Consider the following 23242-nt stretch of genomic DNA (forward strand, 5'->3'; position numbering starts at 1 on the left):
GTAGGCCCTCCTCCTCCTCTTCCTCCTCCTCTCTCTCCGCAGTACATTTGTTCTTCTCTTCCCTGACCGCCACCGCCAGTCGCCCCCCTCCACTCCCCTCCACTCCACTCCAGTGCTCATAAAGGTTGTCTGCTAAGCATTTTTCCCCTTTCCTCCTCCTCCTTCATCCCAGGCCATCCTTCTAAGTGACACAGACGAGAATTGGCCTAATGCAGCCAAGTGGAAGTGCGTGTGGAAATGAAGCTGGCTGCCAAGTGATGTTCATGTTCACCTAATTAGTGCATATCGGCTTGCTGCAAACAACGGAGCTGCGTCAGACAGTAGGCAAGCAAGAAAGAACTTTATAAAAGTAACATTTGAAAATCCATCCATCCATTTTCTGAACCGCCTATCTCAGCTGACTCTGGGCGAGAGGCCGGCGAAACCCTGAACCAGGGGCGTGCAGAGACCTTTGCAGGGGCAAGGTCACAACTATATTGTGGCCAAAATAAAAATCCCATGTCATGCCTGGTGCTTTGTACATGTTAGTAGATTTATTCTCTGGAACTCTTTTTGTTTTCAATGAAACACAATTGAGAAATTGATTTTAGGTGGTCCATCTCACTTTCTCCATCCACTGCATAGCATTGCTTCTCTGCCCTCAATTACCTTTTAATTATATATATTTAGTTTTTTTACAGTGTAAAATTGGACACATTAATTAAGCACCTTCTGCAGTACAGTAAATAAAATATCTCAACAATACATTCATAGCATTCCTCATCTCGACTGAATTTACAAAACCATTATCATAAAAGGAAACTGAATTAATGAAAATTGCTTCTTTTAACTTCTCTTGAGTTAAAATGCAATGAAGTTAAATCACAACTAGCCAAATAATTAATTGTCCGATGATGACACAAGATGGAAAGGAAGTGAAACGGAAATGAATTCTTTTTAAAATATGAATTTAGATTTCAAATCCTCAGATGTTTTGTCATATTGGACTACTGTCTGATTTCCTTAGTCATCTGTCAAGCAAAGAAAAGTTACTTTTGTGTTTTAAGCAAAACAAGACATTCATGGACTTCAGCTTTTGGAAATGTGATCGACATTATTGCCTATTTTTGGACATGTTTGCAATCAAACACTAACTCAGTCATTCCCAACGAGTGCCCGGTCTGCCCAATTTGAAATCATAAGGCCCAACAAAAACCTTTAAATCAAAACTCTGATCAACATATGAGGCTAGGATCAATAATTTTCCAAACAATGTTCTATAAATAGGCGGAAGGCAGTGAGTGGCTTTGTTTATTACATTCAAATACCTAGCATGCAAGCTAATATACTGTAGGTAATAATATCAGTCTTTCACCAGGGGTTGATTTGACATTATGGCACAAAGGCTATCAAAATGCTAAGTTTTGATTTGGAAGGTCTGGACTGGAGTGGAGTGGACCATCGACATCTCCTTGCCGGTCGACTTTCACAATCACCAACTCACTCCACATTATCCCTCCTCATGTTAACATGATCTATTAATTTGTCACACATTGTCTCAATTAACGTGTAAAAGAGTCACTAAACATACCCGGCATTTTTGTCAAACATTTGATCGGTCTGATGGTTCGTATGTAAGCCATGGTTTATGGTACATTCAAGCGTAGCTCGGAAAGTCGTTACTTAGCATGTTAAAAACGATTTGAATAGTTTTTAATGGCTATAAAATTATGTTTGTGTGTATAAGTGAGAGGTAGCAGGGGAAATATACAGTGGTGCCTTGTTTTCTTGCTCTGTTTACGGCACCTCTGATTCTGGTGAAACGAGTAAGTTTTATGTCTGATAAACTTGAATCTCACTGGTGGATGAGCAGCTCCCGAAGGCACACGGAGAGAGACCCCTCCCCTCTCAATGCACTCTCTAATTCAAACACGTATAACTTTATTAAGTCCATAATAAACGCATAACTAGTTGTTTTTTGTTTTTTGTTTTTTTTACATGATTACATTAGATTTTATTGATGAAAGGCCCCAGACAGGCTTACACACACTCATACACACATTTTAAAAAATAATTATTAAAAAAAAAAAAAAAAAGGACAAAGAGGCACCTTGGAAATCAAGGGCAAAAGGGCAGATGGCCAGGCACCTAGATTTTTTTATGGTCCAATAAAACCAAGGTGAACTATTTGGCTATAATTCCAAAAGATATGTTTTCCATAGGCGGCACGGTGAGCGACTGGTTAGCACATCTGCCTCACAGTTCTGAGGACCTGGGTTCAAATGCCGGCCTCGCCTGTGTGGCATTTGCATGTTCTCCCCGTGCCTGGGTGGGTTTTCTCCGGGCACTCAGGTTTCCTCCCACATCCCAAAAACATGCGTGGTAGGTTAACTGAAGACTCTAAATTGCCCATACGTGTGAATGTGTGCGAGAATGGTTGTTTGTTTATATGTGCCCTGCGATTGGCTGGCGACCAGTTCGGGGTGTACTCCGCCTCTCGCCCGAAGATAGAATTGTTAGATGGAATTAACCAATCACGTTCAAATTCTAATTTTTTTTTTTTCTTCCCGAAACCCACAAGCACACACACACACACACACACCTACATAAACACACGTAGCACAAACACATGCACGTGCGCGTGCACAGACACACACACAGACACACACGCACGCACAAACACGTGCGCACACACACACACGCACACATACATGCACAGACACACACACAAAAACAGCATTAAGCCCAAAGGAGAATCCCATGGCCTCTAAATCTGCTTAAATCCCCTCAAAATATAATCAGATATTCAGATCAAAGCCAGACAGGACTCACCCATATGGATAAAGTTAGAAATAAAAAAGAACAAGTAGTATTGAGTGCATGCTCGTCATACATGAACTATGAATGACCAGCACAAACAAGAGTTCTGATTTATGCAGGTACACAGAGAGCGAAAACACATCCATCCATCCATTTTTGTCCATTACAGACGTGGGTGAACTGGAGCCGAGCTGACTTTGGGTGAGAGGCAGGTAAGACCCAGGACTCGTCGCCTGCCAATCGCAATACACAGTATATAGTAGACAAACAACCATTCACACCTAAGGACGAGTGGGCGTCTTCAATCAACTTATGAAGCATGTTTTTTGGAATGTGGGAGAAAGCAGGAGTACCTGTTGAAAACCTACACAAGCAATGGAAGAACTACACGCAGGAGCTCGGATGTGAACCACCACCCTCAGAACCGTGAGGCAAATGTTGTAACCATTATACCACCATGCCGAGTGAAAACATAATGGTTCATAAAAGATTTATTTTTTTAATTAAGGTTTGTGTACTGCACGACGCAAACAGTAACAACATTATGGTAATATAATTTCCACCCATTCCAGTCTGGAGTGAAGACAATAATTAGGCAGCAGTATTAAGTCAGACGGCTCCAGTGATTGAAGGTTCACATAAATAGTAATATATTAGTTTTACTGACTAAATTAAAGTGAGTTTCATAACTCAGAGGATTATTACGACCTGAAACAATTTTTTGAAAAGTCATTCATAGGCAAGTCTAGATTAGATTATGCATTGCGGTCTAAGGACATAACCTTGGCAATACTAATACTTTTATTGAATTATTGAAACAAATCTTAAATCAAGACCTATCGTCATTCTAGCAAGCAGTTCTGTTTGGCAATTAGATTAATTCAAATTCTACTCAGCCATGTGATGTTTGGATCTTGTTTAAAAAAAAAAGGAAAAAAAAAGAAACTCATGGCAACAAAGTACTGTATATTGTACCTACATTGATGAAAGATGCTGTAGTACCATATCTGTGTGAAAGAAAGTTACATTGATGGGTAACTAGGGCTGTGATTGGCTGGCAAACAGTTCAGGGTGTACCCCGCCTCTTGCCCAAAGATAGTTGGGATAGGATCCAGCACGCCCGCGACCCTAGTGAGGATAAGTGGTACAGAAAATGGATGGATGGGTAACCACGGTGGAGCCTTTAAGGTCAACCACAATCTGTTCCAAAATGCTGGTCGACCTCTAATAAACACACATGCAATTTTCCCGAAGGGAAATAATTGTTTTGAAATAAGAATTAAAATCCCCCATTCATTTTCTTACAAAGTAACACGTTACTGAAAAAATGTGGTCCGGTGAAGTCATAATTAATCTAACACGTTACTTTTTGTATTAGAGTAGTCAGATTATAGTTACAACGCCAATTCCAATGAAGGTGGGACGTTGTGTTAAACATAAATAAAAACAGAATACATCCATGCATCCATTTTCTTTACCGCTTATCCTCACTAGGGTCGCGGGCTGCTGGAGCCTATCCCAGCTATCTTCGGGCGGGACGCGGGGTACACCCTGAACTGGTCACCAGCCAATCGCAGGGCACATAGAGACAAACAACCATTTGCACTCACATTCACAACTACGGGCAATTTAGAGTCTTGATAGTTTTTAGCAAATAATCATCACTTAGAATTTTATGGCTGCAACACGTTCCAAAAAAAGATGGGACAGGGTCATGTTTACCACTGTGTTACATCACCTTTTCTTTTAACAACATTCAATAAACGTTTGGGAACTGAGGACACTACTTGTTGAAGCTTTGTAAGTGGAATTCTTTCCCATTCTTGCTTGATGTACAGCTTCAGCTGTTCAACAGTCCAGGGTCTGCGTTGTCGTATTTTACGCTTCATAATGCGCCACACATATTCAATGGGAGACAGGTCTGGATTGCAGGCAGGCCAGTCTAGTACTCGCACTCTTTTACTACAAAGCCACCCTGTTGTAACACGTGCGGAATATGGTTTGGCATTGTCTTGCTGAAATAAGCAGGGGCGTCCATGAAAAAGACGTTGCTTGGATGGCAGCATATGTTTCATCAAAACCTGTATGTACCTTTCAACATTAAAGGTGCCTTCACAGATGTGTAAGTTACCCATGCCATTGGCACTAACACAGCCCCATACCATCACAGATGCTGGCTTTTGAATTTTGCGTCCATAACAGTCCGGATGGTTCTTTTCCTCTTTGGCCCAGAGGACACGACGTCCACAATTTCCAAAAACAATTTGAAATGTGGACTCATTGGACCACAGAACACTTTCTCAGTCCATCTTAGATGAGCTTGGGCCCAGAGAAGCCGGCAGCATTTCTGGGTGTTGTTGATAAATGGCTTTTGCTTTGCATAGTAGAGTTTCAAGTTGCACTTAAGGATGTAGCGCCAAACTGTATTTACTGACATTGGTTTTCTGAAGTGTTCCTGAGCCCAAGTGGTGATATCCTTTACACATTGATGTCGGTTTTTGATGCAGTGCCGTCTGAGGGATTGAAGGTCACGCCCATTCAATGTTGGTTTACGGCCTTGCCGCTTACATGCAGTGATTTCTCCAGATTCTCTGAAACTTTAGATTATATTATGGACCGTAGATGATGAAATCCCTAAATTCCTTGCAATTGTACATTGAAGAACATTGTCCTTAAACTGTTCGACTATTTTCTCACGCACTTGTTCACAAAGACGTGAACCTCACCCCATCTTTGCTTGTGAATGACTGAGCAATTCAGGGAAGCTCCGTTTATACCCAATCATGGACCCACCTGTTCCCAATTAGCCTGTTCACCTGTGGGATGTTCCAAACAGGTGTTTGATGAGCATTTCTCAACTTTCTCAGACTTTTTTGCCACCTGTCCCATCTTTTTTGGAACGTGTTGCAGCCATAAAATTCAAATTTAATGATTATTTGCTAAAAACAATAAAGTTTCTCAGTTTGAACATTAAAAATCTTGTCTTTGTAGTGTATTCAATTAAATATAGGTTGAACATGATTTGCAAATCATTGTATTCTGTTTTTATTTATGTTTAACACAACATCCCAATGAAGTTGGGATTGGGGTTGACTTTGATTTATCTGCCAGTAGGTACTTTTTTGTTCATGAGAACCAGAGCTTAATATGCTTTTGATATTAAAATATGTTATTTTTCATTAGACAACATATATTTATCATTAACAAACTACTATGCTTGGGAACATGAGGCAAGTCAATAACCAAGACACTTGATTCAGTCATGTCATAAGTGTAAACCAATTTTCAATCTTTGTTTTAGTAATGACTAATAAAACAAACGAAACACACTATATTCGGAACTATCCATAACTAAAATGCACACAACCACTAACTACAATATCAAAAAAAGGCGAAATATTTATAAACGGAACCATCTGGGGCAATGACGTCACGTGAGCTGTGGCACGTTTTCTGCACATAGTCAACTCACATGTACCCAAGCAGCCACCGGCGCAAACACAATGGACGGTGACGAGGGATTGCCATAGTTAAACTGGAAATACAGTCACTACTTCCAGTTTCTCTAAAGAGGACAATACTCGGGTTGGTTGTACACTATGCGCACACGCACGCACACACACACACACACACACACACACACAGTTGCCTTCATGGACCCCCAAACAATCGGCAGGGTTGCTACAGTCTGTCTTTCTATCTGATTATGATTATTATTATCGTTCATCACCATCATCATCGTCATCATCACCGTGGCGGTCTGCTTGCAATTCTGTATAAATGTACTTTCCATGCTTTGACAAAACAGTTTCTTCTTGGGAAATTTTGGTTGTCTGTGCTCTGCCATGTCAAAGACTGTCAGTGCACTACGAGTGCTCTGCATTTAAAGGGAATGAGAGGGGCCGCTTTGATTGGCGGCGACTGAAGTTGGCTGTAAACACAGCCACAGTGCTGCAGCCCGTCCATTCTCGAATCCGCCGGGGTACGTTGGGCCATGAAATTACCAACACTAGTCTCACTGCTCGTGGCGCTCTGCCGAATTTATCACCATGTACATACTTTTCACCAAGTATGTACATTGGAAAAACCCCAGCAGTAATATTTATTTTTGATTACCCCTCCTGTTACATCGAGGGTAAAATTGATCCATGTAAAAATTTAAAAGCAGAAAATAAATATAAAAAAACCTTAAAAACACAAATTCAGGATGGCCATATCTATCTATCTATCTATCTATCAGTTAAGTCTTTAAAGAGGTATACTGAGAATGGTGTGCTTGTTTATATTTAGGTGGCTATTTGGCATGACAAGTCTGCTCTAAGTTGCTCATTTAATGTGGCTTCAACTACACTCATATTTAAGTTATTTTTTCATGTTGATGACATCATTCTGTAACTTGTGTGGCGTACATTACCGAGTAATGGGTACGGTTAAGCTAATGTTCTTTTGTACTGTGGATAAGTGATATTGTTGCCACTTGACAGCTGCTGAAAGTAACTAAAAAGTTACTCTTTTCTAACTTAGTTACTTTTGAAATCAAGTAATCAGTAAAGTAACTAAGTTACTTTTTCAGGGTAACTGTGGGAACACTGGAGGCGGGGTACACCCTTAACAGGTTGCAGGGCACATTTAGACAAACAAGCATTCACACTTACATTCACACCTACGGACAATTTACTCTTCAATTAACCTAAGAAGCATGTTTTGGAATATGGGAGGAAACCAACGTACTGGGAGAAAACCCACGCAAGCACTCGAAGATCATGTAAACGCCACACAGGGGAGGCAGAAGCTGAGATTTGAACACCCCGGACCTAAGAACTGTGAGGCAGAGATGCTAACCACTCTTGCACTGTGCTGCCAACATTGTTAACATTTAGATGTAAAACAATAAAATGTGTACTCAACCTTGTGACAGGAAAACATTTTTAGGAGGAAGAGGGAATGCAAATTCCTCTGCATAAAGACCAGACAGCTGTTTTTCTTGCATTTCTTTTGTTGATTTATCGTTGACTTAGTTACATTGTAACCTTTTTTTTTTTTTTAAACATTCTTGTAACCATTTGTACTGAGTAGCCTGGACAGATGTGTGTACCAACAGCCACATAACACCAGTTGCAACTTTTTGCGACTTTGGAAAATGTTGGTTGAGCTCTGAATTGTACTACTTCAGATGAGACTCCATAGTTGTGCTGCTGTGTAAATTATGTAACTCTTTGTACCAGAATTCAGTGAATGCAGGTGCAGGTCTCAATAAATTAGAATAAAGAAGAAAAATTATATTATTTCATTCATTCAATTCAAAAAGTAAAATTCAACAAGTAGGAAAATGCTTTTCAGTAGGCCATCCATCCATTTTCTGAACCCCTTCTCCTGACTAGGGTCGCGGGCGTGCTGGAGCCTATCCCAGCTATCATCGGGCAGGAGGCGGGGTACACCCCGAACTGGTCGCCAGCCAATCGCAGGGCACATACAAACAAACAACCATTCGCACTTACATTCACACACCTACGGTCAATTTCGAGTCTCCAATTCATGCATGTTTTTGGGATGTGGGAGGAAACCGGAGTGCCCGGAGAAAACCTGAAATCACAGAAAAACTGTGAGGCTGACGCTCTAACCAGTCGGCCACCGTGCCGCCTTCAGTAGGCCACCTAATTTGTATATTAAGAAAATTGTTGATTTGTTCTAATTTCATAAGATGGTGAATTTGTCTTGTTTTTTTTTATTTTATTATTATTTAGTGAGAAGAAAAAGTCAAAATGGCTGTTAGCTTTATAACCTGAACCTCCTATAATACTGTGTGAACAAGTAAATAAACCAGTTTAGTGTGCAATTTAGTGCCATGTTATTAGTTTGATTTACAATCCATGACATTTTGCAGTCTATTAGTGAAGCTGCTATTCAAATGGCAATATTCAACAAAATAATTTGGTATTTCCTTTCCCAGTTCGCTGTTACAGATGTGCATTTAATCTGCAAAATGATGATGCCAGTTTAAACATGCACCTCTTTGACAGACTCTTAAGGAGATAAACTCCCTTAAAGGCACGCCACTCGCCCGACCAGTGAAAAAAGATGCTGAGGCTGACTTTCGGTGGATATATTTCTTCAACCACAGTTAGTGTATGACACGATTACTTCATAGCTCAGGAGGCTTCCGTCAGTCTTTTTGTCATCATCCATTTACTGTATGTCTTGCGGTGTAGTCACTCACGGCAGTGAGTATGTGTGCACGCGTCTATATCTGTGTGTGTGTGTAGGTGTGTGTGTGTCTGTGTGAATGTGCGTGATCTATGCGGATTTGTCTATCATACACTTTATGGCTATATAGTAGCCACGGTAACACAAGCAAGTTTTCACAACTGGAGAGAGGCTAAGAATCATCTATGGACACACAGGGGTTAATCCTGTGTGTGTGTTTGTCTTTCTGTCTGTGTGTGCGTGTGCGCGTGCATGTTATAAGCTTTGCCATTGAAATGTTACATGACTGGGTTAATCCACAGAGCAAGTATGTGTCGGGTGATGGCGAGATGGTGGGGGTGGGAGGTGTTTCAGGATAAGGCTTTAAGGGCTTACACACACCGTCTCTTTCGCTGTGAGGCACAGGGCAGGCCTTATCTTCAAGCAGCACCCTAACCAGCGACACACATACGCACACAAATGTTATACTGCCGAACCTTCCCTGCGCTGGCTAGCCTCACACCACACCTAAAGTAAAATTTCCAAGTACTAACTGAAAAAAGTCCTTTGAATTTACTTATTTCAAGCATATGATTACAATGTGGTAAATTGACGTATATTATTTTATTATTTGCGAGGAGAAGAGAGGAAATCAGTTTTTTGTAATCATCTCGATGTACATGATAAAATTATGTACTTATTCTTTCAGTGTCTGTAACCAGAATATATCATGTAATGGAAAAAAATAGTTAAAAAAAAAAAATGTAAGTTGTGTTTGCTTGCCAGACTACATTGTAGAGAGTACCAGTTTCTGCAATTAACAGCTTGCGTTCTGACAAGAATTGGGAGTAAATTATGACAGCAAATCACCTTCAATGCTAAACAATCCATTCACACAAAAGATAGGTTGTCCATTCCATTAACAGCCACTTAAGTCTTCTAACTAAAACAAAACATACTTGTAATTCAACACAACCTCGAAATACATGGCCCTGGACGACCATGTTGTATCCCAGCGGGCATCATACAATTGTTTATGATATTACTTCCTATGAGTAGAACGTTTGCGCTACAATTGTTCAAAAAGGATTTGCTTCTTCCATATAACAGAATACACTTAATGGCAACAACGTTATAAACATGTGGACAATCTAATTTTTGTATATAAACAAAGATACAACTATTCATGGCGGAACAGTGGATGACTCATTAGCACATCTGCCTCACAGTTCTGAGGACCCGGGTTCAAAGACGGCCTCACCTGTGTGGAGTTTGCATGTTCTCTTCGTGGCTGCGTGGGTTTGCTTCAGTACTCCGGTTTCCTCCCACATCCCCAAAACATGTATGGTAGGTTGATTGGAAAATCTAAATTGCCCGTAGGTGTGAATGTGAATGCGAATGGTTCCACCCATCCATCCATCCATTTTATACCGCTTATCCGAGGTCGGGTCGCGGGAGCAGTAGCTTTAGCAGGGATGCCCAAACTTCCCTCTCCCCAGCCACTTCATCCAGCTCTTCCGGGGGGATCCTGAGGCGTTCCCAGGCCAGCCGAAGGACGTAGTCTCCCAGCGTGTCCTGGGTCGTCCCCGGGGTCTCCTCCCGGTGGGACATGCCCGGAACACCTCAGCAGGGAGGCGTCCGGGAGGCATCCGAATCAGATGCCCCAGCCACCTCATCTGGCTCCTCTCGATGTGGAGGAGCAGCGGCTCTAATCTGAGATCCTCCCGGATGAAAGAGTTTCTCACCCTATCTCTAAGGGAGAGCTCGGACACCCTGCGGAGGAAACTCATTTCGGCCGCGGGATCTTGTTTTTTCGGTCACGACCCACAGCTCGTGACCATAGGCAAGGGTAGGAACGAAGATTGATCGGTAAATTGAGAGCTTCGCCTTTCGGCTTAGCTCCTTCTTTACCACAACGGATCGATACAAAATCCGCATCACTGCAGACGCTGCACCGATCCGCCTGTCAATCTCCCGTTCCATTCTTCCCTCACTCATGAAGACCCCAAGATACTTGAACTCCTCCACTTGGGACAGGATCTCATCCCCGACCTAGAGAGGGTACGCCACACTTTTCCGACTGAGGACCATGGTCTCAGAGTTGGAGGTGCTGATTCTCATCCCAGCCGCTTCACACTCAGCTGCGAACTGCTCCAGTGAGAGTTGGAGGTCACAGCTTGATGAAGCCAACAGAACCACATCATCTGCACCTCGGTGACCTCAACCCCAGAGATAGGAGAGCCCACCTCAGAGAACCCAGACTTTGCTCCCTCATGGGAAGATGTGTCGGTGGAATTGAGGAGGTCTGCGAAGTATTCTCCCCACCGGCTCACAACCTCCCGAGTCGAGGTCAGCAGCGCCCCATCCCCACTATACAGAGTGTTGATGGTGCATTGCTTCCCCCTCCTGAGACGCCGGATGGTGGACCAGAAATTCCTCAAAGCCGTCCGGAAGTCTTTCTCCATGGGACCACCAGAGCTGCATTCCGCTTGGCCAGCCGGTACCCATCAGCTGCCTCAGGAGTCCCACAGACCAAAAAGGCACGATAGGACTCCATCTTCAGCTTGACGGCATCCCTCACCGTTGGTGTCCACCAACAGGTTCGGGGATTGCTGCCACGACAGGCACCGACCACCTTATGGCCACAGCTCCGGTCAGCCGCCCCAGCAATGGAGCCGCGGAACATGGTCCACACGGACTCGATGTCCCCCGCCTCCCCCGGAACATGAGCAAAGTTCTGTTGGAGGTGGGAGTTGAAACTCCTTCTGACAGGGGATTCTGCCAGACATTCCCAGCAGACCCTCACAATACGTTTGGGCCTGCCACGTCGGACCGGCATCTTCCCCCACCATCGGAGCCCACTCACCGTCAGGTGGTTATCAGTTGACAGCTCCGCCCCTCTATTCACCCGAGTGTCCAAGACATGCGGCTGCAAGTCCGATGACACGACCACAAAGTCGATCATCAAGCTGCGACCTAGTGTGTCCTGGTGCCAAGTGCACGTGTGGACACCCTTATGCTTGAACATGGTGTTCATTATGGACAAGCCGTGATGAGCACAGAAGTCCAATAACAGAACACCGCTTGGGTTCTGATCGGGGGGGCCGTTCCTCCCAATCATGCCCTTCCAGGTCTCACTGTCATTGCCCACGTGAGCATTGAAGTCCTCCAGCAGAACGATGGATTCCCTAGCACCCCCCTCCAAGGACTCCAAAAAGTGTTGCTACTCTGAACTGATGCTACAGTCAGGACCCGTCCCCCCACCCGAAGGCGGAGGGAGGCTACCCTCTCGTCCACCGGGGTGAACACCAATGTACAGATGCCGAGCCGGGGGGGCAATAAGTATATCCACACCTGCTCGGCGCCTCTCACCGTGGGCAACTCCAGAGTGGAAGAGAGTCCAACCCCTCTCGAAAGGACTTGTACCAGAGCCCAAGCTGTGTGTGGAGGCGAGTCAGACTATATCTAGTCGGAACTTCTTGACCTCACGCACCAGCTTGGGCGCCTTCACTGCCAGAGAGGTGACATTCCACGTCCCTAGAGCCAGCTTCTGTAGCCGGGGATCGGATCGCCAAGGTCCCTGCCTTCGGCCACCGCCCAGCTCGCACTGCATCTGACCCCTATGGCCCCTCCCACAGGTGGTGAGCCCATGGGAAGGGGGACCCACGTTACCCTTTCGGGCTGTGCCCGGCCGGGCTCCATGGGTGCAGCCCCAGCCACCAGACGCTCGCCTTCGAGCCTCACCTCAATGCCTGGCTCCAGAGGGGGGGCCCAGTGACCAGCGTCCGGGCAAGGGAAACCTAGATACATTAATAGTTTTCATCATAGGGGTCTTTTAGCCATGATTTGTCTGGTCCCTCACCTAGGACCTGTTTGCCATGGGTGACCCTACCAGGGGCGTGGACAAACAACTTAGTTCCTAGGATCATTGGGACACACAAACCCCTCCACCACGATAAGGTGACGGCTTCCATGAGGGGGTGCAAATGGTTGTTTGTTTATATGTGCCCTGCGACTGGCTGGCAACCAGTCCTTGTAGTTCCTGTTTTGGAGCTTGGGTGGCGCTTTACACCCTTCTCGCCCTCTCCCTCTCTATATCCCTCTTCTCTCTCTCCCTTCCCAGTAATCAGCACCACCTTGGCCACGCACCTGTTTCCAATCAGCCTTCATCATCACATGCATTTAAGCCCCCCAGATCCAGGACTCCTCTGCCGGAGTATTAACGCTCAACCATGGTACACCGGCCTTGTATTCGCACGTAAGCTATGCCATATTCACATTGTTCTGATCTCCATGCCCTTCTCGTCCTCAGTGCTCCTTCCGTGTTCCCCTCCTTGCTGACCACGCCGCCAACCCATCCACCTGCTTACGCCACCGCCTCCCGCACGTTCCCCGGCTCGACGACCCGCCATTACGCCTCAAAAGGTCCAATCCCAAATTCCTTTTCAATAAACCATTCTCCACAAACTGCTCAGCCTCCGCTTGCTTCTGGGTCCAGTTACAACGGATACCTTTGTATCGTGACAGAATACTCTTGCCATCATGCACCCAGCAACCCCGGAGGCGCTCAGACAAGCACTCACCCTCCAAGGCGCCCATATAGGAAGACAGGACAAAGTTCTCCAGGAGATCATGGAATCATTAAACACTCACGCAACAAGTTTCCCTCCTTTTGTCATGAGCTGTGCCCTGCAGTTCCTTTGTTGGAGCTTGGGTGGCGCTTTGCGCCCCTCTCACCACCTCTCTATTTTTCTCTCTCTCTCTCTCTCTTTCTCTCTCTCTCTCCCTCTCTTCACAGTAATCAGCACTACCTCGGCCGCGCACCTGTTGTCAATCAGCCTTCATCGTCACCTGGATTTAAGCTTGCCAGTTCCAAGACTCCACTGCCAGAGTATTAACGTTCACCTGTGGTACAACAGCTCTCAAGTTACACGTAAGCTATGCCAGTCCTCGCAATATTTTTGATGTTCTTGCTTGTCCTCAGTGCTCCTTCCGTGTTCCCCGCCTTGCTGACCTCTTCCACCACGCCGCCAAGCCATCCACCTGCTCAGGCCACCCCCTGCCACACATTCCCTGTCTCGACGACCCGCCAGTACGCCTCAAGGATCCATCTCCAAATCCCTTCTCAATAAACCATTCTCCACAAACTTCTTCAGCCTCCGCATGCTTCTGGGTTCGGTTAAAATTGATAACATCATATCGTGACAGAATACTCTGGCCACCATGGACCCTGCGATGTGAGAAGCGATTGGCTGACAACCAGTTCAGGGTGTACCCTACCTCCTGCCCAATGATACCTGGGATAGGCTCCAGCAATCCCGCGACTCTTGTGAGGATAAGCAGCTCAGGAAATGAATGGATGAATGGATATAACGCTATAAATAACATTACAAAGACATCAACTGTGTTAAAATGACAGTAGAAAGCATAAATATCTCATCTGACTTCGGGCGAGAGGTGGGGTACACCCTGAACTGGTAGCCAGCCAATGGCAGAGCACAGATAGACAAACAACCATTTGCACTCACATTCACACCTACAGACAATTTAGAGTCTTCAATCAACTACCTTGCATGTTTTTGGAATGTGGGAGGAAACCAGAGTACCCAGAGAAAACCCATCCAGGCATGATGAGAACATGCAAACTCCACACAGGTGAGGCCGGATTTGAACCCGGGTCCTCAGAGCTGTGAGGCAGATGTGCTAACCAGTCTTCCACTGTGCACAAACGCAGAAATAACAATGAAATCAAATGAAGGCATCAGAGAAACTTCTTCCTGCTACTTGCTTTTTCACATCGCAGCTAAATTATTACTTAGTAAAAAAAATATTTTATATGTAATACAGAGCAGTAATTCCATTGTGAAAGTACAGTATGTCTTCACGCAAACATTTCTCATGATCCTTGTAATGCTGCTTATGAAGCAATGCCCTTACGTTTGCCAATTTGATCTGCAGTTCTTGAAGACTCTCTCAGTCGCATGAGCCCCTAGTTTGCCATTCACACAACCTAGCTGCCATGGCTGGCATACAATAATTGTTTTCTTTTGCTTAAGGTGCAAGTGTAATTGAGTCCTTTGAATTTATTTCCAGCAACAAGTGGTAACGCAAACATGTGATTCGAATCACAAAAATCATTTTTAAAATGCACATAAGAAAAGAGAGGGCTTCCATTTTCCTAGTATGGAGCCTACTTAAAGTGTTTGTTGCTCAATCCTTTTTAAAATATTTTCATAATTGATTAAAGGGGGCACATCATCACTGATTAAACTCCCTGATGTGCGGTGAGTGAAGTTGACCTCTCTCTTTAATCCAATTTCTTCAAAGCACAAACAGTGGAGAAAAAGCAGATGAGAATGAACCAGAGCTGAGAGAAGTCACAGCAAAAGCATTCTGGCTTGAACGTTCCTCAGTCATGTGCTGCTGAATCAGCTGTGCGTGAGGCCACAAGGAAAAGGTCATCTTACCTCCCTCAGTGTCTAGCTGTAACATGGCCATTTTGTCACCCATAAAGTCACGTTGATTGCGATACACTGCTCAAACTCTTACACTCTGTCTTGTATTCATGCTTCTCCCTCTCTGCGATATCTCCAGTGTCCAGACTGTCAGCTCAGAGGCACTGGAGGGTGAGGAGGGGGCACTTCCACTCACTAGTCAACAGGAAATTGAACGTCTGCCTCAGTTCTGATAACAACCATGCCATTTGCCCTCCCTTAAAAACACACTTTTCTGCACTCATCTGAAGTCAGCTGACTCATCCAAAATGATTATTCTGAGTTTAGCTTTTGTGCATTAAGTATACATTTTACTTTCTTTGTTTTGGGCAACACTGTGCTTAAATACAGTACCTTGAATTATGCAGGAGGGTACTTTATTCATTGTCTCTACAGTATGTGTCCTGTGATTGACTGGAGACTAATCCAGGGTGCAGTCCACCTTTCTCCCAAAGTCAGGTAGGATAGGCTCCTACTCCCTGTGACCCCGAACAGGATAAGCAGTATAGAAAGTGGATGGATAGATAATGTTTTATTCCACAGTACAGGTGGACTTATCTTGGGATAATTAGAGAATGCCATACAGTAAAAGTGAATTTTAAGAAGAGAGAAAGCAGACACTGAGTTTGGCTGCCTGAGATCGGTTGTCTCTCCATATGATTATCCCCTGTGAATGACTGGGGATCAATCCAGTGTTCTCTGCCTTTTAGGACATCCTTACATCTCGACAGGGAAGCCCATGTTGGCTGTGACACTATCAGAGGCAGAGCAACAGTCTCTGTCTGCTCTTTGGTAGCAGCGCCCTCGTGTGGCTGCACTATACAAGTGTGTTCCAACTTCCTTTCTTTTTCTTTTTTAACTTTTTATTTCAATGACAAGTGTTCCAACCCAACGAATAGTCTCTCTCGAACTCATGCTCCGGATTTCAGGTGAACGCCAACATACGACCACAACAAGGTAAATGGCATGTGTGTCACATGTTATTGCATGCCAACAGTAATGTTATGGTTGTGATGGACTAATTACACTGACCCACCACTTCATTACGACCACCTGCACAATATAATGATATCCAATACAAAATATTCAACAAAGTTTTACAAAAATAATAATTTTCAATGTTGATTGACACTGTCAGAGGTATGACATTAATATGTTCATTACTATGGTTGGCACTGGTTGTGGTTTGTAGAGGTGTAGAACTTGACTGAATTATAATGAGAGCTGTGGTACTGGTAATGTTTTAGTTACCTCAGTTAAATGACATTGAAAATATTAGAAGTAACTGGTTGTCAGTAAGATGCACTACAGTGTCAATCAAAAATGAACATTAATATAGTTGTAAAAGCATAATATTTGAGACATGTCATTTTCATCATGGTGTGGTGGGTGGGTGTACGGCAACAACTATATTTTAATTCAAGCAAAGGAGAAAAGAAGCCAGTGTTGTATACTAACTCAATGATCATCCTTGTTATCCATCATTGTCATTATTCTCCCCTCACACTAGCAGGTGGCTTATAGCCTTTGGGAGTGTATGTGTGTGTGTGTGTGTGTGTGCGAGCGCACACGCATGTGTGTCGGAGACTCGAGTCAGCTGACAGCTGTGTGAGGGGATGTGATAGTGGCCTGATGCTGCATTCTCTGTTCTTTGGGAGCCATTTTGTCTGTCTCTGATCTCCGAGTCAGGTCTGCCCCCCACCTTCTACCACCCAGCCCCCTCCAGCCAATCACGTCAGCGCTCAGCCTTGCAGAAAACAAGAAACAGTCTGATTTCTCCCAGTCTCAACCTCCCTCCCTGACTCACTCCCCACTCCTCATGCAATCCTGCAGCCTTCATCTCCCATTTGCTCCTCATCCCTCTTACTTCTCCCTCCTCTGTCAACCTCTCCTGTTCTCTCTGACTGTATCTCAGCCCTCCTTCTAACTCTTCCTTTCACAAATCAAACCTTTCTACTCTCTCTTTCTTTTTTTCCCTTCATAATCCCCCCTCCCTCCTCTTCAGGCTCTCTTGTTGTGCAACCCGTTTCCAAACAGCTAAGCCTTTGTGCCTTTTTGTCTCTTGTCATTTCAGCCAGGCTGCAGTCTTTACTCATTTTCCTCCAATCAGGGACACCATGTGACTCCCTGCATGAGAGGGCACAGTCCCTCCACCCCTTCACTCTCTCTGTCTCTCTCCCTCCTTACCCTCTCCCCTCATCTTGCCAACAAGCCAGGCAACATACGCTAGCAATCAGGAGCGTCAAAAAGAAAAGGGGAGTAGGAAGTAAGTGTACATTTGAAAGGTGGGGGGGATACATAAAGTTGAAAAAGAAATGGGTGAGACTACAACTGTCAGGTGGGGGGTGGGGTGAGGTCGTTTAATGTAATTACCGGAGCATGTTCGAGTTTCGAGTTCAGAAACAATAACATATTCTCTCTTTCTCTTATCACAGCTTGGACCACATCCACACATTCTGCTCTAGTGTTGATGTCATCCACATGCTGGGACACATGCTGTGTGTACATCTACAAGCACGCACACACATGAGCACAAACGCTGAGCCCACACAAGAAGGAGGGGAGGACCCTTTGCTATTGAACATGGCACTGGAATGTAAACAAGACAGAAGGGGAGACAGAGAGGGGACCAACAATTGGACGACTGTTGTTTTATCATTTCTGTCATGGTTAACGTGGCATCTGGTTTGGTGAAACGAACCACCATTCATCGAGCTTTGCTGTCCTCCCTAAGTGGTAGTGTTTCATATAAATTAGGGATGGTCATTTGACTAAAGTCCTTGATTGACTGTGAGTAAAATTCACAATTAATTAGTCAAATGGCCCTGTGAATGGCATGTGACCAGTCCAGGGTGTACCCCGTCTCTCACTCCAGATTACTTACAACATGAGGACAAGCAATTAATTAATTCAAATGGATGGATGGATGAATAAATCAATTATTATTTTAGTGGGATGTGTGAATCTATCAGAATATTCTGAACTCCTGTTTTGATGCCTGTGTGTTGTATTGAGCAGAATGTTGCCATATACTGGAAGGTCTGCGTGGATGTAGCTCATAGGTGCTGTCATTTTGTTGTTCATCTCTGGACCCCAAACTAAATCAACTGTAGTAGTGCACTCCATTTTGCCTCACCCATCTTCCATCCATTTTCTATAGTGATTGTCCTTAGTAGGGTCCGAGTGAGCTGGAGCCTATCCCACCGGACTTTGGCGGAAGGCGGGATACAACCTGGATTGGTCACCTGCTAATTGCTAAACACATATCGTCAAACAACCATTCACACTCACATTTACACAAAGGACAATTTAGAGTCTTCAATTAACTAAACATGCATGTTTTTGAAATGTGTGAGTAAGCTGGAGTACCTGGCGAAAACCTACACAACCAAGAGGATTAAATTCAAACTCCACAGAGGAAGGCCAGAGCGGAGAATCGAAACCTGAATCACCTAACTGTGACGCAGACATGCTAACCACGATTACACCATGCTACTGAATAAAAAAAACATTTGTCCTTTCATCCATTTTCTATATCGCTTATATCCTGTTCTGGGTCATGGGTACCTGGAGCCTATCCCAGCTGACTTCGGGCGAAGGCCGTCTACACCGTCGAGTCAAAGCCTGACCCTCGGAACTGCGAGGCAGACATGCTACCCACTCGATCACTGTGCTGCCCGTCCTCACCGCTCAATTCTACACAATAGACAAAATTCTTGACGTGAAACTATTGCTCACATCCCTAATGAGAATTACAGATGAGCTCAAATCAAACACGGCACGGTGGGCGACTAGTTAGCACATCTGCCTCATAGTTCTGAGGACCCGGGTTCAAACCCGGCCTCGCCTGTGTGGAGTTTGCATGTCCTGCCTGCATGGGTTTTCTCAGAGTACTCCGGTTTCCTCCCACATCCCAGAAACATGCATGGTAGGTTAATTGAAAACTCTAAATTGCCCGTAGGTGTGAATGGCTGGCAACCAGTTCAGGGTGTACACCGCCTCTCGCCCAAAGATAGCTGGAATAGGCTCCAGCATGCCCGCGACCCTAGTGAGGATAAGCGGTATGGAAAATGATGGAATAAAATAAAAAGGTGTTTTTTTTGTTTTGTTTTGTTATTTACAATCACTGGATTACTTTGAGTGTGTATAACTAATAAATTGCCATGTGAATAGAAATAAAGTACATCAAGCAGATAATAGGAGGTACTAGAAAGAAATGATTTGAGACATTGGAGGGAGAAAGAAAAATGATAGCAAAAGTGGGGGCTCGCCACAGGGCAGTCCAGTCATACAGTACGTCATTTTGGAAATTTCCATGACCATGTTGATTAAGTATGCAATCTGACCGCAAGATAGCTAAGGACCCATTCTAAACAAGAGCTCCAGCCTGGACTGTGCAAGCTTATTTAACAGCTGAAGTGGTAGCACTATTTGCCTTGTGTAGTACAGGGCCTAGAGATTGGGAACACGTGCAGGTTTAATCACACAGAGGCTTAATCACACAGGCAGAATCCACATTTCTACATCTATCCCCAACAATGCTTGGCTATTTGTTGATCCATTAGGATGATAAAGTATTGTCTCTGAACTTGGCTGCCCGCTCTAAAGTGGCTGCACTTAGAGTAACTTTCCAGTTAAATACTGTAGTTTCCAAACCACCAAACATGACAGTACACTGTAACAAACTGTCCTGTAAAATAAGACTAAAATACTGGCAGCTGTGTTGCTGTGTTTTTTCTTCAGCAATTTGTTAGTGTATTTAGTGTTTCGATCCTTCTCATGATTAAAGTTTGTGGCTGGCCACGTCTCAGTCTCCTGACCATTTTAATCACTCTGGTCTGTTAGTCATGAGGGGAGAGGCGAGGCCATGTCAGGGTGATACTACTACACTATCCAATAGACTGAAAACACAGACTTCCACTCCCCCGCAGCTGAATATTGCATGACAGTACAAGTAATATATAGTAATACATTTTCAGATATGGGATTATATTTCATGTCTACGCATGCTATGAGGATTGGGACATAAATCGTGCTAACACTTAATAATATATTGCCCAAGGCACACCAGCATAGGGTTTATTTTGAGACCTTGATTCCTTTTTTTCTGTCCTACCATATGTGATTAGAGTCAATAAAAATGAGAGGAGTTATCTGCTTGCTGTCAGGCTCTCTAAACCCAAATACAACCATATGTAGCCTGCAGGGAGGCTTCAAAGACAATGGACAAATCACACACTTTCCAATATGGTACTTTAATATGACGGATACTCCTTCCATCAAGTTGATGTCTGTGACTGAACTCCCAGGTACCAAGTAGCTGTTAATTAAATATAAAACCTATTAAAATAGGTAACAAGCAATAGTTTGTATTCTCACATTGTTTTAGGCTAAAACAAAGACGGCACGAAACTTAGATGCATGGTTAAACGACATACAAACACCAGTATTCATGTGTCGCAACGTCTCTACACCATCAGGTATTCATGTACTGACCTCTTTCATGACCTCAGGAAGAAAGGAATTTTGGGTATAAAAGGGATGGACACCTGAAAGCCATTTCGAAAAGTACTACACACCAGAGAGTTGATTGATTGTTCAGACCAGGCCACTTTTTCACCACAAAACATTCAAAACAGAAATTCGAATTTTGCTCACAAAGTATAGTATAGTATTGCCATATACATAACTCCAGATAAAGAACTCAACAAACATGATTGTTTCTCACTATAAATGTGAATCAAAAGGCCCCTTTTCTACAGCTCTATACTGTATACCATCTTAACAGAATTACAGCATTTTACTATGCTAGTTGCTCCCCCAAAATGAAAAGACCTGTTCAGGCTGGTTTAGGCTGAGGAGCAGCTGGAGGCCACACATCTAAAGTGATACTGAGGTTGTTGGCATATGGATGAGAGTCATCGTCGTGATCTAATCCTGTTGTTCATACATCTTAAAATGATAGAAATGCTGCCGTCTTTATTTAACTAAGGAGTGCCAATCTTGCAATCAGTGACCTTTGACCTCCAACAACACATTCAGCTTTCTTTTTGCATTCCATCAACTCTACAGGACAGTACATGTTTACAAGACTTCATTTATGCTAACCTCAGAAGAACTCACTCAGAAATGGTTGTTATCTGCAACAACATCAGGCCGAGGCACAATGAAGGAATATTAGCGGTACCATAGCAACAGCTGTGTGTATGAGTATGTGTGTGTGTGTGTGTGTGTGTGTGCGCGCGCGTATATGTCGCAAACATCGATTCACGATCAATCTCTCAACTCTAATAACATACTGCAAAAAATTATTGAAATTAAAAGTGAAAAAGAAACAGATAAGTTTGTATTCTTTCCCTCCTCTCACACCAGCACAGAAGGCAATATCCCATGAGCCTTTGCAAAGTGAGCCCAGGGCCCCTGTTTCTCTGTGCCTCAGTCACGCCACGGCAGGAGCTGCACTCACCAACTCAAAATACATCAACAAATGATGAGGAAAAGTCAGAGCAATGGCAGCGGTGGCCGTTGTAGCCGTCATCAACGGCAAGCATGGCCACGGTGGCTACTTACCGGGACACGCGCAGCCGCCCACCGACATCTTCTCACATGTCTGGTGGGAATCCGATGAGAATGATGGTGTTGGCGGTGTTATCCCTGCTCTCTTCCTCTCCTCTTTCCTGTCTCTCACCAGTCACTGCTGCTGCTCACATGAGCGTCTGTTTTCCCTACGGTTCACACGCACACACACACACACACACATGCACACACACGCACTCGAACATACACACACAGACACACGGACGCAAAGACACACAGCCGGGGAGCAGAGAGAGATTGAGGGAGAGTGGAGAGGGAGGACGAGAGAGAGTGACAAAAAAGCAACAGAGACAGATGAGAAGAGGTTAAAAAGAGAGCTTGCACACACGCACGAACGGACCACACACACGCACGCATGCGCACACACACACACACACACACACGCACACACACACACACACACACACACACACAAGGACACAAAGGATCAGATTCTCTCAGTAGTAAGAAAGCACTGTGGATGTGTGTGTGAGTGTGTGAATGTTATATAGAGTAAGCAGAATTCAGTCCTGCCTCTGCTCTGCCCTCATCAGCCCTGCAAATTACAGCTCAGGTGGGAGGAGAGAGAGAGAGAGAGAGAGAGAGAGAGAGAACGGGAGGGAAATGAGGCCGTGTGCCATAGCGTGTATGTGTTTATATGGGGTGTGTATATAGTGCGCACGTGTGTGTAGTGTGTGTGTTTGTGTCAAAGTGACCTGAAAGATTTGAGCGAAAACAACCGTGTGATGTGAGTCCTTTCCCCCCTTGTAGAGAGTGTGCTGTTCCAATGACACACACACACACACACATAGGAAAGTGCATGCACACATGTATGATTACATGATCTTCAGGGAATCTAGTGGCGTCCAAGTGTGCATGCGCGTGTGTTTGTGTACGTGTACTGCAGCCGTCTGAGTGGCTTGTTACCATCTAGCAAAGGTCTGCTACACGGCAGGGAGGGTAGCTGGGGAGGCAAAAAGGGGGAGGATCAGGGAGGTGGGGGCGATTGACGTGCCTCAGCTCTCTCCTTTCTCTCGCTCCCTCTCAGTCATCTCTCTTTCTCGCTCTGTTAGTCTTTCTGTCTGCAGTATGTCACACAGTGTTGCTCTCTCACTTCACTCATCTTTTTTCTCTCTTACACTGCCATTTATCTCCCTCACTCGCTGGCTCTCTTTTCCCTTATTGCTTTT

The 23242-nt window shown here is 44.4% G+C and overlaps 1 protein-coding gene and 1 long non-coding RNA gene across 2 annotated transcripts in view; one reads left to right on the forward strand and one right to left on the reverse strand.

Annotated features, from left to right (window-relative positions):
* The window catches only part of ldb1b (LIM-domain binding 1b), a 28084-nt gene extending 12511 nt beyond the window's left edge, over nucleotides 1-15573 (reverse strand). The window contains exon 1 of the mRNA XM_061769833.1: nucleotides 15450-15573. Within this exon, the coding sequence (XP_061625817.1) occupies nucleotides 15450-15492 (43 nt within the window). The 5' untranslated portion in view covers nucleotides 15493-15573. The remainder of the gene's footprint in view (nucleotides 1-15449) is intronic.
* Nucleotides 2317-13631, forward strand: LOC133476449 (uncharacterized). The gene is made up of 4 exons (XR_009788056.1): nucleotides 2317-3011; nucleotides 13106-13217; nucleotides 13295-13407; nucleotides 13510-13631. It is a non-coding gene; the product is annotated as an uncharacterized LOC133476449 (long non-coding RNA).
* Nucleotides 15574-23242: the final 7669 nt, after the last annotated feature.

This window comes from Phyllopteryx taeniolatus, chromosome 4, assembly GCF_024500385.1.
Source record: "Phyllopteryx taeniolatus isolate TA_2022b chromosome 4, UOR_Ptae_1.2, whole genome shotgun sequence".
Classification (NCBI taxonomy): domain Eukaryota; kingdom Metazoa; phylum Chordata; class Actinopteri; order Syngnathiformes; family Syngnathidae; genus Phyllopteryx; species Phyllopteryx taeniolatus.